General features: G+C 31.0%; 3 protein-coding genes across 3 annotated transcripts; all 3 read right to left on the reverse strand.

Annotated features, from left to right (window-relative positions):
* Positions 1–338: 338 nt before the first annotated feature.
* Positions 339–1,385, reverse strand: LOC143197530 (non-structural maintenance of chromosomes element 3 homolog). Its single transcript, XM_076406067.1, has 4 exons — positions 1,134–1,385; positions 860–1,076; positions 588–802; positions 339–533 (listed from the first exon to the last, which is right to left on the reverse strand). Exons 1-4 carry the CDS (start codon positions 1,365–1,367, stop codon positions 423–425), a joined length of 777 nt encoding a protein of 258 aa, XP_076262182.1. The 5' UTR covers positions 1,368–1,385; the 3' UTR covers positions 339–422.
* Positions 1,386–9,220: 7,835 nt separating this feature from the next.
* Positions 9,221–10,274, reverse strand: LOC143196852 (non-structural maintenance of chromosomes element 3 homolog). The gene is made up of 4 exons (XM_076404723.1): positions 10,016–10,274; positions 9,742–9,958; positions 9,470–9,684; positions 9,221–9,415 (listed from the first exon to the last, which is right to left on the reverse strand). The coding sequence occupies exons 1-4, from the start codon at positions 10,247–10,249 to the stop codon at positions 9,305–9,307; spliced, it is 777 nt and encodes a 258-aa protein (XP_076260838.1). The 5' UTR covers positions 10,250–10,274; the 3' UTR covers positions 9,221–9,304.
* Positions 10,275–18,168: 7,894 nt separating this feature from the next.
* On the reverse strand, positions 18,169–19,145 carry LOC143197385 (non-structural maintenance of chromosomes element 3 homolog). The gene is made up of 4 exons (XM_076405767.1): positions 18,912–19,145; positions 18,638–18,854; positions 18,366–18,580; positions 18,169–18,311 (listed from the first exon to the last, which is right to left on the reverse strand). Exons 1-4 carry the CDS (start codon positions 19,143–19,145, stop codon positions 18,201–18,203), a joined length of 777 nt encoding a protein of 258 aa, XP_076261882.1. The 3' UTR covers positions 18,169–18,200.
* Between the last annotated feature and the right edge of the window lie 610 nt (positions 19,146–19,755).

The raw sequence follows: 19,755 nt of genomic DNA on the forward strand, positions 1-19,755 counted from the left end.
ATAAAATAATCACCCAAATGTCATCAAAACACAACTGGAATCTTTTAAAGTCAACTAAAAGCGTACATATAGTGTATAACACAAATTATGTTATGCAACACTTTAAACTCGCAAAATCCTGTCAAACGAAACTTAGGCATCTTCGACGGACTCGAAGATTGTTATTGTCCCGCTGGTGTGTATGAGTTTGTGCCACTCGATTCTGGAGAGGGCCATCCACCGTAAGACGTGCAACATCAAGGACCCCAGCCAGAATAACTGGGTGGTCCCAGAAGGAGGTCGCGGCCCAGCTTACAACGCAATGTAAGGACCAATGAGATTTAACATTTTCCTATATCTTTTTATTTATATTGTATTAGTTAAGAAGATACAATTTTTGTATACAAATAAACTTTATATTGTAGTTCTACCAGTATCGGTGACTAGCTTGATTCATGCCTTGTTTCTTCCTTTAGCTCTTCTCTTTCTTTGAACTGATTCTCGGCCGCTCTGTAATGTTCTGGCCAGTCTTTTGGTTGCTTATTTCCATACATCTGTAAATCAATAATAACCTGACAATGTGCTTATAAGTCAACTGAAATAGTTACCTCACACACGAACTGTAAAACCTTCATCTTTGAGATTTCAATTTCAGCTCGAATCCCCCATTGGAAAGTTTGTATTTTCGTTTTCTCATCAAACTCACAGTGAAGGTAATAATTCTTTATCAAGGTTTCTCTTATATATTCTTTGACTTTACCGAAAAATGGATGCTCAACTTCTACATCAATATCCAAGGACTTCAGGAAACTATAAAGGGATTCTGAAATAATAAATCAACAATATAAAAACAATAAAGGAATGGTATCGTAGAGCTCACTGTCTGATACTGGCGCGTTTGTCATAAATATATGGGATAAAATTAATAGAGTCAGTATCTTGTGAGCAGCATTTGGTACATTTGAACCAGTTTCATAACTAGAAACACATTCTTCCTCTTCATCGGAATAATTTACAGGAGGCAACATACTAATTAAAAAATAATTTTTTTTTTTCATTTTTACATCATCATATTCAGTAAGTGTGTAACCATATACCTAAAAATGTATGCAAAACAATATCAACAACATCCATATAACAATAATAATACCAACATTTTCCAGAACCTTAATTGCTTGTTGTATAACACTATCCACGCATTGGCCCTTTTTGTGAATTACATTTTGATTTAATTCGGATCTGGTATAAAATGAATTTTCGTCAGCTTTAAGAATAATGTACCTGACTACATCATTGATTATATTTTCTGTATTTTGATCCGGTACGTCTGGATCAGTCTGTGATTTGGTTTTTTGAGACCCGCTAACTGATCTTCGCTTCTTCGACATTTTTACGACTTGAAGAACTTTAAAATCGTGTATCAGCTATCTCCATACAGCACTATCAACACAAAAATTTAAATAACTAGCCGCTAGGGATGCAGAAAAAATATCGATATTTTTTTGTCGATATATCGATATTTTTTAGATGATATAATTTCAGAAGATTAAGTACAATTAAAAAAAACTTTCAAATCGGAACTTACTTTTAAACGTTTAGTGAATTCTGGTACTTAATTTTAATGGTTTATCAAAAATACCGTTATTCCTTAAGAGTTTTAGAAAAAAATATTTTTTAGGCTAATATTTGACTACGTTTATTTTCAATTAAAAATATACATACATTTTTTTGTAAAATATCGATATATCTTATACTTATTGCAAAAAATATATATATTTTTTCCTTCGACATATCGATATTTTTTGTGGCCAACATGCCTACTAACCACTACAAAATATGCAAAATCTAATGCACGGCTTGGCTTTTTATTTTAATTCTTAATGTCAGACGAGTATGTTCGATCCCTTTCCTATATAAATTGTAAGAGAGGAAAGGACGGATATAATTGCTTGGAGCAATTAATTTAATATTTGCTTATATTTTACAACCTTAGTATACGCGAGACGTATTCCTTCACGTACTAACTTTAAAAAAGAAAAAGAAAAACATTACTGAATACTATTAATATATCTATAATACTTACATTTTAAAGGAAGTGGAGTTACTTTTATATTTGAATGTTCTGAGATGAATTGCTATTTTTAAACAATATACTAAATAAATATAAACAATACAATACAACTTAAACTAAACATGTATTACTATGTGATATATAACATGTATTACAATAACCATGAATTAAAAATGATCGCACAATAACTACTAGAGCTTTTTAAAATAAAATTAATGCTTTATTTATTATCGGACAGAAATATTTTCTAACAAAAACCGAGGGTGTTAGATACACACCAAAAAGTCAATCAAAAGAAATATTACCTATTACTTATTTGTCATTCACAATTTTAATTTTTTACCCTATTACATTAACAATCTTGAAAAATATCGTTCCAAAGTGTTGCTATATTAATATACAATATATTTTTATTTAGAAGCAAACTACCAAAAAAATCATAAAACTAAATATATTATATATAAATCTAGGAAAGCATATATTCGGTATACATTTTTGTCAAGGTCGCGCCTAGGACGACAGAGTCAGAACGTTAAAAAGCAGTCGAATGAAACTAGTAGAACCGAAAATAGTAACTAAAAGTACACGACTCAAAAACAATCGATAGTAAAAAGTAATACAATCAGTCGAACCGAAACTAGCGACTGATTAGCCATAGTTCCCAACGCTAATTATGTTCTAATAAAAAAGTGCATTTCCTTACTGCCCCAACTAAAATTGAATTAGTGTTGGTAACTATCGAATAAAAACAGTCGATTCGACCACTATTTTTTAAGTTAATCATGTTTCTCCCATAATAAAGTTAAGTGAGTAATTTAAAAATGATGTTACTAACATTTGTCTTAAAAATATCTTCAATATATGCCCGAAAATATATTTGATTTATAATAATCATTGAAGTAATTTACGTCTGCATATTAAAGTATACGCAAAATATATCATGAGCTAACACTTACTAACCATTTTCAAATTCCATTTAATAAAACCTAAGTATTGAAAAATTTAAAATTTATACATTATAACAAAGGCGTCATAAGTGAGATTATTTTTAAAATTGTAGAATAACAATCAGCGCACCTAAAAGCAAATATACATATATATTCTTATTCTTCCCTTTTATATAATAAACATAAATATGGAATATTCAATGAAGTAAAAACTGTTCGTATATTAAAAACTTTTAGTTTAATTTCTTCTAGTAATTTGATATACGTAAAATATTATCATAACAATTAAAATATACAACACTACTGTCTCTGAAGGTGATTTGATCGGTGGTACGAAAATGTTTCAATACATCAAGAATCAAGATTTCAGTTCACCATCAACCATTCCTGCATATTAAAAATACATTATAAACAAAATCAGTTTTAGAGCATTACCTTACCCCACGGTATTTTGATTTTTTTCATATAAAAACCATAAATCTTCACATTAAAAGCACAAATCAAATTAAATGCACTGTTATCCTGTTATTATTAAAGAAACTGAATAATAACGTTAAAAAGCAGCAATAGAACTGACATAACACAAAATAAACCCAATATTTAATTCAAATAAAACCTAGAATAGAGCGGAAAAAACGTTTAGAGTGGGGAGTTGAGAATTAAAGTGATATATGCAACCAATCCTACAAGCTAAAGGAAATGGCGTGAATTTCAATAATAAAAAAATCATGCTAAATGTCAAATCAACAAAATCAAAATACATGCATATTTATATCGTTTATCCTGATAAAACCTACCATTAACTTGACCCCTTATTACTTGACTCATTATATCCTGACCCCGACCCTTCTACAAAACCCTGTATCATTTATCCATAATTTTTGATTCATTATAATGAAGTATTTGGTAGATAAATCATATGAGAAATAAGGGAATTTTTTAAATTTGCTCATACATTCTGCAACCATACATATCACAAATTAATAGTTATAAAAAAGTTTATTTATTTTATAAAATATTTTTTCATGATAAACGATTTAATAGCTGGCTTAGTTGCCGCAGTAGTAAAGGCGACAGGATGGTCCCCCTGTTGCGATAGTCGCGAGTTCGAATTCTGCTGGGGCATGTAAGTAAATTTGTGATGTTTGTGAATGCCCTTAGATAAGAGTACAAAATCCGACAAGGAAAATGATCCCAGTCACGCCAGTAACCAGGCTGGGTAAGACGGGATGTCTTCTGGGATAATTTCTAAGTCAATAGGCTTAATAATAACTCGCCAGTCAATAGGCTTAATAATAAACTAACTTTAAAAAAGACAAGAAAAAAAAATTACTGTATAGTATTATAATAATTACATGCAATAACATGCAATTTATAATTTAATTTTAAACGAAGTAGTATTACTTTTATATTTGAATGTTCTGTGGATCTGTAAAAACGAATGGAATTTTTCTATGAAATGGAATAATACCCCACAAATATTTTATTGTATTTTAATATGTTAATTGATATTTTTAAATATGTCCGCGGCCAGAAAACATATCGATAGAAAATAATTGAAAAAAATCAATATATGGGAGGAAAAAAAATACCGAAATCTTTAGTGCAATAACTACGGTATTAAAAAAAATAAACCAATATAAACCAAATCAATAGATTAGCCAAAATTATCTATATTTTTACTAATAATATCGATAGTTTTTATCAAGAATGTCGAAATTTTTTTTACCCCCTACAGCTCTATATTATTATGTTAAGGTTAGTTCTAGTGTGTTTCCCCGGTTATATATGTTTTCTCTTTATATTATTTGAGTATGATTTGCTTTAATTGTATACTACTATTATTTTCCTTGTTAAGCTTAAGTTATGGATTGTTATTAAATGATATAAAAATATTTTTGGCGACAGGGACTCTATTGTTGGTAAATAGCAATGTTTATAGTTAATTCACTGGTATAAAAGGATCTATATCTGGGACGCTTTTAACTTTGAAGAATAATAGATACCTCATCGTGGTATCTTTATTCGGAAACGTGGAAAAATAATCCCTCTGTGCCAGAAACAAACCGAGTTTTAGGTTTGACTAGTGAACCAGCAGAAGACAAATCCGCATTAAGTTCTAGTCACGAATTGCTGAATGTAATGATATTACATTTTCATATGAATTAATTAACGAAGAGGTATATTAATGTGAAATTATTAGATGCAATTATATATCAAAAATTTCATTGACCTCTGCACAATACAGTTTTTACCATCGCTTTCTATTTAGGAAATGAAAATTAAGCAGTGGATGATAAAAGCTTGAAGAATGCTCAAAGGAAAGCTGCACAGAGGGCTCTGAAAAATACAGAATATCAACATCATTCTTTGAAGATCAAAAAGAGTGAAAAGAACCTGAAGAAACACCTGTAGCTTTACTAAACAATTTAGCATTAAAGGTAGGGATGTCTGTACAATACTCTATAATTAATGATATTTTGGTATTCAATATTGTTTAGTTAAATATAGACATATAAATAAGGTGCCTTTTAGGAACAAATAGAAGGCAAGACTGCATCACCAGACATTTCAGAGAAAAAATCTTATTTGCATAAAATGAATGACACGGTTCATTTTAATGATACTCTTCATGTTAGAAGAAATGATTCTGACACGAAGGGACCTTTCAAAGTCCATTTTAACGTCAACGACGTCAAATTTTATGGAGAGGCGCAAACGATAAAAAATGCTCGTAATGAAGCTGCATTGCAAGCTCTAAATTATATTAACAAAACAAGGAGGAGTTCTCATTTGAAGCAATGGGTAGACAATTTATTATAGAAAATGATGATTAGATAACTTACCTTTATTTCAGGTAATTGCAAAGAACAAAATCAAATGATAAAATTACCCATTTTTATTGTGTATGAAGCTGCTCAAAAACGTAATTTGGAGGTTAACTTGGAGATAGTCTGGGCCAGCCCATAAGAAATCATTTACAACAAAATGCACGGTTGATGATTTAGAAGTCGCTGGATCAGGAAGATCGAAAAAGGATCGCTTCTGAAAATGTTACCTGGTTTAGTGAATATTCCTGAGATTGAAGGGTAAACACACAAACAGCAAGAAAACTCTAAAACTCCTCTCCAGCAACCAACAAAGTCCAAAAATAAAAATAGGAAAACAAAATTGTAGACTATTTTCGATATGATTGATAGAATGTTTGACAATGTGGTAGATTTTGACAACGGTCTTATTGGTAAAGTACAAGGCATGTCAGAGGTAATTTAAATTAGTTTTTATGATATCAAGTGTATTTTTATAGTCTATTTTCAGGATGATGCCAATTCCAACAAATCTTAAAATTAGGTCACCTTTTAAACTTAGAAGTACAATATACTGAGTTCCTTGAGAATGAACAACACTACGCAGTCTTATGATTGGGAACAATATAAGCTTTTGTAAGAAATTATTGATACAGAGTTTTTTAAAGCCTTTTTCCTTACATTATTATTTAGATGTGCTTGGGTGAAGGCGTAAATATCAAAAATTCTCGTGACCTAGTAGCTAAATATGGATTGAATGTGCTCTATTAACTAGGATTACTAGATAAATTTTTCGAAAATTCCACAGATGTCAGGTAATTTTATTTGGTTTAAATTCGCTCGGCAACCCAAAAAACAAATTTCTACAATCTTGTCAAATGTCTGTTTCTAAACAATCGGTCTTGCCGTATCATTTTTATTTTCCCACAATCTTATTACAGATGAAAATACACTTATTTAATATTGTAGTAATATTTTGGACATAGAATTATTCCAAGATTGATATATAGGAGACAATCAACATAGAAGATGAGAAAAAGGATTCTGAACTGTGACTTTATGTGTTATTTAGTATTATATTTATGTTATAAGACCGATTTTCATAAAATTACATTTATAGATATAAGTTACTTTGTTGGCAAAGGTTAATAAATAAAAATTGCACTGAGCTCAGTTTATTTTGATATATTTTGTTTGAACCTCTGAGTTGGACTTTGATTTTTTGAGTAAGGTATTTCTGTTACCTTTAATTATACAATTCCCTGTTAAAATAAAAGAAAATGAGTTTGCATTTAGGGAATTCGTTGAAAATATCTAAAATTTCATTTTAATTCGGAATATTTAATTAATTTGTCGAAAATAAATTTTATAAGATATTTTAAATTTTATAGCTTAAAATGATTATATGTAATGATACAATTATTGTCTGGAGCTTTATTTTATTTATAGTATATTGTGAAGTAACCTTTGAACTCTTAAATATAACTAATCATATTTTCTAGTCCAGCAGTTGGGTTAAATAGGAATATATTCGGATCAATTTTCTAAGATAACACACTATATTTCATTCATCCAAGAGAAGAAGATCCAAGATGGAAAGGTAATTTTAATATAAAATGCACTATGATTCAGCTGTTTTTTCATTAAAACATAATTTATTCTATATTATTGCTATAATAATAAATAAAAAAGGTTCTATTTTTAACAACTACCATTTAAGTAAGAAAAGAAGACATCGTTATCCCGTAGATTAATATTGGTAATTTGAGTGACATATTAAGAAAATTGTACAATATATATTATTATGAATTAAACATTATATAACCAATTATTTTATTGATATCATTTTTATTATTTTACCTGTCTGTCTATAAGTCTGATTATAAATATGCATAGAATTTGTCCGTATTAAAACAAAAAAATTGTTTCAAAGAGACTTGGCTTTGGCTTTATTCCTGTTACAGTCTGTTAATTCTTCTTCAATAGTCTGAAAAAATATATGCCCAGCTTAAAACACTATTTTTTTCTACCACTTTAAGTATCTACACTATTTAAATTTATAATATATATTCTTCACAATTTCTGTCTGACATGTCATGCTAAAATTATTACTTACCTTGAAAGGATTAATTTTTCTTAAATTACACATTCTAGATGTAAACTGATATTCTGATAGTCGGCGATGGTGCAACTGGAATAAGCGCGACTATACGAGCCAAACAACTGTTGGACGCGGAAGGGAAGAAAATCAGGGTCGGTGGAATCGAAGTCATAGCACACTTGATCGGTGGTCTATACGGAACATAGATTTTTAGGTAATCATCGTCGAGAAGGCCCCATAAATGGGACTGGAAAGAGAAGGGCGCGCCTCTGAACACTCCCCTAACGGAGGATAAGTTCGGTCTATTAACTAGCACCGGTAGGATTCCGGTACCAGCCCTGCCAGGTTGGATTCTTTGTCTTAAATCGATTTATATATTGAATAAATGATATTTCGTCAGGAACTCCGATGTTTAATCACGGGAACTATATCGTCCCGCTGGGACACGTTATTCAGTGGTTGGGAGAGCAAGCTGAGGCAGTGGGCCCGGGTTATGCACCTTCCGAAGTCCTGTACAACGATGACGGGAGCGTTAAAGATATCGCGACGAATGATTCAAACATAAACCGGATGCGCGGAGCACACCATCGGCTGGCCCTTGGATAAGAACACCTACGGAGGATCCTTTCTGTATCATTTAACGACGAGGTATCCCTGATCGCCGTCGGGTTTGGATTACATCAATCTGTACCTGAGCCCGTACAAGGAATTCCAAAAGTACTGAATATCCAAAGATCGGTAATGCGGTAATGTTCGTTTCTTCGCAGGTTCAAACACCATCCGTTCATAAAGCATCACTTCGAAGACGGCAATAGGATCTCACCAGGGCACCGGCAGTTTTCACAGTATCCCCAATCTCACTTTTCCTGGAGGATGCTTAGTAGTAGCTTTGCCACGGGTTTTATTACCTTGCCGAAAGTTAGTTAAAAGGATTGTACCTAATGAAAAATTAGAGCATTACACAAAAATAAGTTTTTTTTATTAATGAATTGTTTAAAAGTTCATAAAATAATCACCCAAATGTCATCAAAACACAACTGGAATCTTTTAAAGTCAACTAAAAGCGTACATATAGTGTATAACACAAATTATGTTATGCAACACTTTAAACTCGCAAAATCCTGTCAAACGAAACTGTATATTGTCCCGCTGGTGTGTATGAGTTTGTGCCACTCGATTCTGGAGAGGGCCATCCACCGTAAGACGTGCAACATCAAGGACCCCAGCCAGAATAACTGGGTGGTCCCAGAAGGAGGTCGCGGCCCAGCTTACAACGCAATGTAAGGACCAATGAGATTTAACATTTTCCTATATCTTTTTATTTATATTGTATTAGTTAAGAAGATACAATTTTTGTATACAAATAAACTTTATATTGTAGTTCTACCAGTATCGGTGACTAGCTTGATTCATCCCTTGTTTCTTCCTTTAGCTCTTCTCTTTCTTTGAACTGATTCTCGGCCGCTCTGTAATGTTCTGGCCAGTCTTTTGGTTGCTTATTTCCATACATCTGTAAATCAATAATAACCTGACAATGTGCTTATAAGTCAACTGAAATAGTTACCTCACACACGAACTGTAAAACCTTCATCTTTGAGATTTCAATTTCAGCTCGAATCCCCCATTGGAAAGTTTGTATTTTCGTTTTCTCATCAAACTCACAGTGAAGGTAATAATTCTTTATCAAGGTTTCTCTTATATATTCTTTGACTTTACCGAAAAATGGATGCTCAACTTCTACATCAATATCCAAGGACTTCAGGAAACTATAAAGGGATTCTGAAATAATAAATCAACAATATAAAAACAATAAAGGAATGGTATCGTAGAGCTCACTGTCTGATACTGGCGCGTTTGTCATAAATATATGGGATAAAATTAATAGAGTCAGTATCTTGTGAGCAGCATTTGGTACATTTGAACCAGTTTCATAACTAGAAACACATTCTTCCTCTTCATCGGAATAATTTACAGGAGGCAACATACTAATTAAAAAATAAATTTTTTTTTTCATTTTTACATCATCATATTCAGTAAGTGTGTAACCATATACCTAAAAATGTATGCAAAACAATATCAACAACATCCATATAACAATAATAATACCAACATTTTCCAGAACCTTAATTGCTTGTTGTATAACACTATCCACGCATTGGCCCTTTTTGTGAATTACATTTTGATTTAATTCGGATCTGGTATAAAATGAATTTTCGTCAGCTTTAAGAATAATGTACCTGACTACATCATTGATTATATTTTCTGTATTTTGATCCGGTACGTCTGGATCAGTCTGTGATTTGGTTTTTTGAGACCCGCTAACTGATCTTCGCTTCTTCGACATTTTTACGACTTGAAGAACTTTAAAATCGTGTATCAGCTATCTCCATACAGCACTATCAACACAAAAATTTAAATAACTAGCCGCTAGGGATGCAGAAAAAATATCGATATTTTTTTGTCGATATATCGATATTTTTTAGATGATATAATTTCAGAAGATTAAGTACAATTAAAAAAAACTTTCAAATCGGAACTTACTTTTAAACGTTTAGTGAATTCTGGTACTTAATTTTAATGGTTTATCAAAAATACCGTTATTCCTTAAGAGTTTTAGAAAAAAATATTTTTTAGGCTAATATTTGACTACGTTTATTTTCAATTAAAAATATACATACATTTTTTTGTAAAATATCGATATATCTTATACTTATTGCAAAAAATATATATATTTTTTCCTTCGACATATCGATATTTTTTGTGGCCAACATGCCTACTAACCACTACAAAATATGCAAAATCTAATGCACGGCTTGGCTTTTTATTTTAATTCTTAATGTCAGACGAGTATGTTCGATCCCTTTCCTATATAAATTGTAAGAGAGGAAAGGACGGATATAATTGCTTGGAGCAATTAATTTAATATTTGCTTATATTTTACAACCTTAGTATACGCGAGACGTATTCCTTCACGTACTAACTTTAAAAAAGAAAAAGAAAAACATTACTGAATACTATTAATATATCTATAATACTTACATTTTAAAGGAAGTGGAGTTACTTTTATATTTGAATGTTCTGAGATGAATTGCTATTTTTAAACAATATACTAAATAAATATAAACAATACAATACAACTTAAACTAAACATGTATTACTATGTGATATATAACATGTATTACAATAACCATGAATTAAAAATGATCGCACAATAACTACTAGAGCTTTTTAAAATAAAATTAATGCTTTATTTATTATCGGACAGAAATATTTTCTAACAAAAACCGAGGGTGTTAGATACACACCAAAAAGTCAATCAAAAGAAATATTACCTATTACTTATTTGTCATTCACAATTTTAATTTTTTACCCTATTACATTAACAATCTTGAAAAATATCGTTCCAAAGTGTTGCTATATTAATATACAATATATTTTTATTTAGAAGCAAACTACCAAAAAAATCATAAAACTAAATATATTATATATAAATCTAGGAAAGCATAAATTCGGTATACATTTTTGTCAAGGTCGCGCCTAGGACGACAGAGTCAGAACGTTAAAAAGCAGTCGAATGAAACTAGTAGAACCGAAAATAGTAACTAAAAGTACACGACTCAAAAACAATCGATAGTAAAAAGTAATACAATCAGTCGAACCGAAACTAGCGACTGATTAGCCATAGTTCCCAACGCTAATTATGTTCTAATAAAAAAGTGCATTTCCTTACTGCCCCAACTAAAATTGAATTAGTGTTGGTAACTATCGAATAAAAACAGTCGATTCGACCACTATTTTTTAAGTTAATCATGTTTCTCCCATAATAAAGTTAAGTGAGTAATTTAAAAATGATGTTACTAACATTTGTCTTAAAAATATCTTCAATATATGCCCGAAAATATATTTGATTTATAATAATCATTGAAGTAATTTACGTCTGCATATTAAAGTATACGCAAAATATATCATGAGCTAACACTTACTAACCATTTTCAAATTCCATTTAATAAAACCTAAGTATTGAAAAATTTAAAATTTATACATTATAACAAAGGCGTCATAAGTGAGATTATTTTTAAAATTGTAGAATAACAATCAGCGCACCTAAAAGCAAATATACATATATATTCTTATTCTTCCCTTTTATATAATAAACATAAATATGGAATATTCAATGAAGTAAAAACTGTTCGTATATTAAAAACTTTTAGTTTAATTTCTTCTAGTAATTTGATATACGTAAAATATTATCATAACAATTAAAATATACAACACTACTGTCTCTGAAGGTGATTTGATCGGTGGTACGAAAATGTTTCAATACATCAAGAATCAAGATTTCAGTTCACCATCAACCATTCCTGCACATTAAAAATACATTATAAACAAAATCAGTTTTAGAGCATTACCTTACCCCACGGTATTTTGATTTTTTTCATATAAAAACCATAAATCTTCACATTAAAAGCACAAATCAAATTAAATGCACTGTTATCCTGTTATTATTAAAGAAACCGAATAATAACGTTAAAAAGCAGCAATAGAACTGACATAACACAAAATAAACCCAATATTTAATTCAAATAAAACCTAGAATAGAGCGGAAAAAACGTTTAGAGTGGGGAGTTGAGAATTAAAGTGATATATGCAACCAATCCTACAAGCTAAAGGAAATGGCGTGAATTTCAATAATAAAAAAATCATGCTAAATGTCAAATCAACAAAATCAAAATACATGCACATTTATATCGTTTATCCTGATAAAACCTACCATTAACTTGACCCCTTATTACTTGACTCATTATATCCTGACCCCGACCCTTCTACAAAACCCTGTATCATTTATCCATAATTTTTGATTCATTATAATGAAGTATTTGGTAGATAAATCATATGAGAAATAAGGGAATTTTTTAAATTTGCTCATACATTCTGCAACCATACATATCACAAATTAATAGTTATAAAAAAGTTTATTTATTTTATAAAATATTTTTTCATGATAAACGATTTAATAGCTGGCTTAGTTGCCGCAGTAGTAAAGGCGACAGGATGGTCCCCCTGTTGCGATAGTCGCGAGTTCGAATTCTGCTGGGGCATGTAAGTAAATTTGTGATGTTTGTGAATGCCCTTAGGTAAGAGTACAAAATCCGACAAGGAAAATGATCCCAGTCACGCCAGTAACCAGGCTGGGTAAGACGGGATGTCTTCTGGGATAATTTCTAAGTTGGCCACTCGCCAGTCAGTAGGCTTAATAATAAACTAACTTTAAAAAAGACAAGAAAAAAAAATTACTGTATAGTATTATAATAATTACATGCAATAACATGCAATTTATAATTTAATTTTAAACGAAGTAGTATTACTTTTATATTTGAATGTTCTGTGGATCTGTAAAAAAGAATGGAATTTTTCTATGAAATGGAATAATACCCCACAAATATTTTATTGTATTTTAATATGTTAATTGATATTTTTAAATATGTCCGCGGCCAGAAAACATATCGATAGAAAATAATTTTAAAAAATCAATATATGGGAGGAAAAAAAATACCGAAATCTTTAGTGCAATAACTACGGTATTAAAAAAAATAAACCAATATAAACCAAATCAATAGATTAGCCAAAATTATCTATATTTTTACTAATAATATCGATAGTTTTTATCAAGAATATCGAAATTTTTTTTACCCCCTACAGCTCTATATTATTATGTTAAGGTTAGTTCTAGTGTGTTTCCCCGGTTATATATGTTTTCTCTTTATATTATTTGAGTATGATTTGCTTTAATTGTATACTACTATTATTTTCCTTGTTAAGCTTAAGTTATGGATTGTTATTAAATGATATAAAAATATTTTTGGCGACAGGGACTCTATTGTTGGTAAATAGCAATGTTTATAGTTAATTCACTGGTATAAAAGGATCTATATCTGGGACGCTTTTAACTTTGAAGAATAATAGATACCTCATCGTGGTATCTTTATTCGGAAACGTGGAAAAATAATCCCTCTGTGCCAGAAACAAACCGAGTTTTAGGTTTGACTAGTGAACCAGCAGAAGACAAATCCGCATTAAGTTCTAGTCACGAATTGCTGAATGTAATGATATTACATTTTCATATGAATTAATTAACGAAGAGGTATATTAATGTGAAATTATTAGATGCAATTATATATCAAAAATTTCATTGACCTCTGCACAATACAGTTTTTACCATCGCTTTCTATTTAGGAAATGAAAATTAAGCAGTGGATGGTAAAAGCTTGAAGAATGCTCAAAGGAAAGCTGCACAGAGGGCTCTGAAAAATACAGAATATCAACATCATTCTTTGAAGATCAAAAAGAGTGAAAAGAACCTGAAGAAACACCTGTAGCTTTACTAAACAATTTAGCATTAAAGGTAAGGATGTCTGTACAATACTCTATAATTAATGATATTTTGGTATTCAATATTGTTTAGTTAAATATAGACATATAAATAAGGTGCCTTTTAGGAACAAATAGAAGGCAAGACTGCATCACCAGACATTTCAGAGAAAAAATCTTATTTGCATAAAATGAATGACACGGTTCATTTTAATGATACTCTTCATGTTAGAAGAAATGATTCTGACACGAAGGGACCTTTCAAAGTCCATTTTAACGTCAACGACGTCAAATTTTATGGAGAGGCGCAAACGATAAAAAATGCTCGTAATGAAGCTGCATTGCAAGCTCTAAATTATATTAACAAAACAAGGAGGAGTTCTCATTTGAAGCAATGGGTAGACAATTTATTATAGAAAATGATGATTAGATAACTTACCTTTATTTCAGGTAATTGCAAAGAACAAAATCAAATGATAAAATTACCCATTTTTATTGTGTATGAAGCTGCTCAAAAACGTAATTTGGAGGTTAACTTGGAGATAGTCTGGGCCAGCCCATAAGAAATCATTTACAACAAAATGCACGGTTGATGATTTAGAAGTCGCTGGATCAGGAAGATCGAAAAAGGATCGCTTCTGAAAATGTTACCTGGTTTAGTGAATATTCCTGAGATTGAAGGGTAAACACACAAACAGCAAGAAAACTCTAAAACTCCTCTCCAGCAACCAACAAAGTCCAAAAATAAAAATAGGAAAACAAAATTGTAGACTATTTTCGATATGATTGATAGAATGTTTGACAATGTGGTAGATTTTGACAATGGTCTTATTGGTAAAGTACAAGGCATGTCAGAGGTAATTTAAATTAGTTTTTATGATATCAAGTGTATTTTTATAGTCTATTTTCAGGATGATGCCAATTCCAACAAATCTTAAAATTAGGTCACCTTTTAAACTTAGAAGTACAATATACTGAGTTCCTTGAGAATGAACAACACTACGCAGTCTTATGATTGGGAACAATATAAGCTTTTGTAAGAAATTATTGATACAGAGTTTTTTAAAGCCTTTTTCCTTACATTATTATTTAGATGTGCTTGGGTGAAGGCGTAAATATCAAAAATTCTCGTGACGTAGTAGCTAAATATGGATTGAATGTGCTCTATTAACTAGGATTACTAGATAAATTTTTCGAAAATTCCACAGATGTCAGGTAATTTTATTTGGTTTAAATTCGCTCGGCAACCCAAAAAACAAATTTCTACAATCTTGTCAAATGTCTGTTTCTAAACAATCGGTCTTGCCGTATCATTTTTATTTTCCCACAATCTTATTACAGATGAAAATACACTTATTTAATATTGTAGTAATATTTTGGACATAGAATTATTCCAAGATTGATATATAGGAGACAATCAACATAGAAGATGAGAAAAAGGATTCTGAACTGTGACTTTATGTGTTATTTAGTATTATATTTATGTTATAAGACCGATTTTCATAAAATTACATTTATAGATATAAGTTACTTTGTTGGCAAAGGTTAATAAATAAAAATTGCACTGAGCTCAGTTTATTTTGATATATTTTGTTTGAACCTCTGAGTTGGACTTTGATTTTTTGAGTAAGGTATTTCTGTTACCTTTAATTATACAATTCCCTGTTAAAATAAAAGAAAATGAGTTTGCATTTAGGGAATTCGTTGAAAATATCTAAAATTTCATTTTAATTCGGAATATTTAATTAATTTGTCGAAAATAAATTTTATAAGATATTTTAAATTTTATAGCTTAAAATGATTATATGTAATGATACAATTATTGTCTGGAGCTTTATTTTATTTATAGTATATTGTGAAGTAAACTTTGAACTCTTAAATATAACTAATCATATTTTCTAGTCCAGCAGTTGGGTTAAATAGGAATATATTCGGATCAATTTTCTAAGATAACACACTATATTTCATTCATCCAAGAGAAGAAGATCCAAGATGGAAAGGTAATTTTAATATAAAATGCACTATGATTCAGCTGTTTTTTCATTAAAACATAATTTATTCTATATTATTGCTATAATAATAAATAAAAAAGGTTCTATTTTTAACAACTACCATTTAAGTAAGAAAAGAAGACATCGTTATCCCGTAGATTAATATTGGTAATTTGAGTGACATATTAAGAAAATTGTACAATATATATTATTATGAATTAAACATTATATAACCAATTATTTTATTGATATCATTTTTATTATTTTACCTGTCTGTATATAAGTCTGATTATAAATATGCATAGAATTTGTCCATATTAAAACAAAAAAATTGTTTCAAAGAGACTTGGCTTTGGCTTTATTCCTGTTACAGTCTGTTAATTCTTCTTCAATAGTCTGAAAAAATATATGCCCAGCTTAAAACACTATTTTTTTCTACCACTTTAAGTATCTACACTATTTAAATTTATAATATATATTCTTCACAATTTCTGTCTGACATGTCATGCTAAAATTATTACTTACCTTGAAAGGATTAATTTTTCTTAAATTACACATTCTAGATGTAAACTGATATTCTGATAGTCGGCGATGGTCCAACTGGAATAAGCGCGACTATACGAGCCAAACAACTGTTGGACGCGGAAGGGAAGAAAATCAGGGTCGGTGGAATCGAAGTCATAGCACACTTGATCGGTGGTCTATACGGAACATAGATTTTTAGGTAATCATCGTCGAGAAGGCCCCATAAATGGGACTGGAAAGAGAAGGGCGCGCCTCTGAACACTCCCCTAACGGAGGATAAGTTCGGTCTATTAACTAGCACCGGTAGGATTCCGGTACCAGCCCTGCCAGGTTGGATTCTTTGTCTTAAATCGATTTATATATTGAATAAATGATATTTCGTCAGGAACTCCGATGTTTAATCACGGGAACTATATCGTCCCGCTGGGACACGTTATTCAGTGGTTGGGAGAGCAAGCTGAGGCAGTGGGCCCGGGTTATGCACCTTCCGAAGTCCTGTACAACGATGACGGGAGCGTTAAAGATATCGCGACGAATGATTCAAACATAAACCGGATGCGCGGAGCACACCATCGGCTGGCCCTTGGATAAGAACACCTACGGAGGATCCTTTCTGTATCATTTAACGACGAGGTATCCCTGATCGCCGTCGGGTTTGGATTACATCAATCTGTACCTGAGCCCGTACAAGGAATTCCAAAAGTACTGAATATCCAAAGATCGGTAATGCGGTAATGTTCGTTTCTTCGCAGGTTCAAACACCATCCGTTCATAAAGCATCACTTCGAAGACGGCAATAGGATCTCACCAGGGCACCGGCAGTTTTCACAGTATCCCCAATCTCACTTTTCCTGGAGGATGCTTAGTAGTAGCTTTGCCACGGGTTTTATTACCTTGCCGAAAGTTAGTTAAAAGGATTGTACCTAATGAAAAATTAGAGCATTACACAAAAATAAGTTTTTTTTATTAATGAATTGTTTAAAAGTTCATAAAATAATCACCCAAATGTCATCAAAACACAACTGGAATCTTTTAAAGTCAACTAAAAGCGTACATATAGTGTATAACACAAATTATGTTATGCAACACTTTAAACTCGCAAAATCCTGTCAAACGAAACTTAGGCATCTTCGACGGACTCGAAGATTGTTATTGTCCCGCTGGTGTGTATGAGTTTGTGCCACTCGATTCTGGAGAGGGCCATCCACCGTAAGACGTGCAACATCAAGGACCCCAGCCAGAATAACTGGGTGGTCCCAGAAGGAGGTCGCGGCCCAGCTTACAACGCAATGTAAGGACCAATGAGATTTAACATTTTCCTATATCTTTTTATTTATATTGTATTAGTTAAGAAGATACAATTTTTGTATACAAATAAACTTTATATTGTAGTTCTACCAGTATCGGTGACTAGCTTGATTCATCCCTTGTTTCTTCCTTTAGCTCTTCTCTTTCTTTGAACTGATTCTCGGCCGCTCTGTAATGTTCTGGCCAGTCTTTTGGTTGCTTATTTCCATACATCTGTAAATCAATAATAACCTGACAATGTGCTTATAAGTCAACTGAAATAGTTACCTCACACACGAACTGTAAAACCTTCATCTTTGAGATTTCAATTTCAGCTCGAATCCCCCATTGGAAAGTTTGTATTTTCGTTTTCTCATCAAACTCACAGTGAAGGTAATAATTCTTTATCAAGGTTTCTCTTATATATTCTTTGACTTTACCGAAAAATGGATGCTCAACTTCTACATCAATATCCAAGGACTTCAGGAAACTATAAAGGGATTCTGAAATAATAAATCAACAATATAAAAACAATAAAGGAATGGTATCGTAGAGCTCACTGTCTGATACTGGCGCGTTTGTCATAAATATATGGGATAAAATTAATAGAGTCAGTATCTTGTGAGCAGCATTTGGTACATTTGAACCAGTTTCATAACTAGAAACACATTCTTCCTCTTCATCGGAATAATTTACAGAAGGCAACATACTAATTAAAAAATAAATTTTTTTTTTCATTTTTACATCATCATATTCAGTAAGTGTGTAACCATATACCTAAAAATGTATGCAAAACAATATCAACAACATCCATATAACAATAATAATACCAACATTTTCCAGAACCTTAATTGCTTGTTGTATAACACTATCCACGCATTGGCCCTTTTTGTGAATTACATTTTGATTTAATTCGGATCTGGTATAAAATGACTTTTCGTCAGCTTTAAGAATAATGTACCTGACTACATCATTGATTATATTTTCTGTATTTTGATCCGGTACGTCTGGATCAGTCTGTGATTTGGTTTTTTGAGACCCGCTAACTGATCTTCGCTTCTTCGACATTTTTACGACTTGAAGAACTTTAAAATCGTGTATCAGCTATCTCCATACAGCACTATCAACACAAAAATTTAAATAACTAGCCGCTAGGGATGCAGAAAAAATATCGATATTTTTTTGTCGATATATCGATATTTTTTAGATGATATAATTTCAGAAGATTAAGTACAATTAAAAAAAACTTTCAAATCGGAACTTACTTTTAAACGTTTAGTGAATTCTGGTACTTAATTTTAATGGTTTATCAAAAATACCGTTATTCCTTAAGAGTTTTAGAAAAAAATATTTTTTAGGCTAATATTTGACTACGTTTATTTTCAATTAAAAATATACATACATTTTTTTGTAAAATATCGATATATCTTATACTTATTGCAAAAAATATGGATATTTTTTCCTTCGACATATCGATATTTTTTGTGGCCAACATGCCTACTAACCACTACAAAATATGCAAAATCTAATGCACGGCTTGGCTTTTTATTTTAATTCTTAATGTCAGACGAGTATGTTCGATGCCTTTCCTATATAAATTGTAAGAGAGGAAAGGACGGATATAATTGCTTGGAGCAATTAATTTAATATTTGCTTATATTTTACAACCTTAGTATAC

The sequence above is a fragment of the Rhynchophorus ferrugineus genome, unplaced genomic scaffold (assembly GCF_030347505.1).
Source record: "Rhynchophorus ferrugineus isolate W39M unplaced genomic scaffold, kcgeb_rfMv2 rfM5, whole genome shotgun sequence".
Classification (NCBI taxonomy): domain Eukaryota; kingdom Metazoa; phylum Arthropoda; class Insecta; order Coleoptera; family Curculionidae; genus Rhynchophorus; species Rhynchophorus ferrugineus.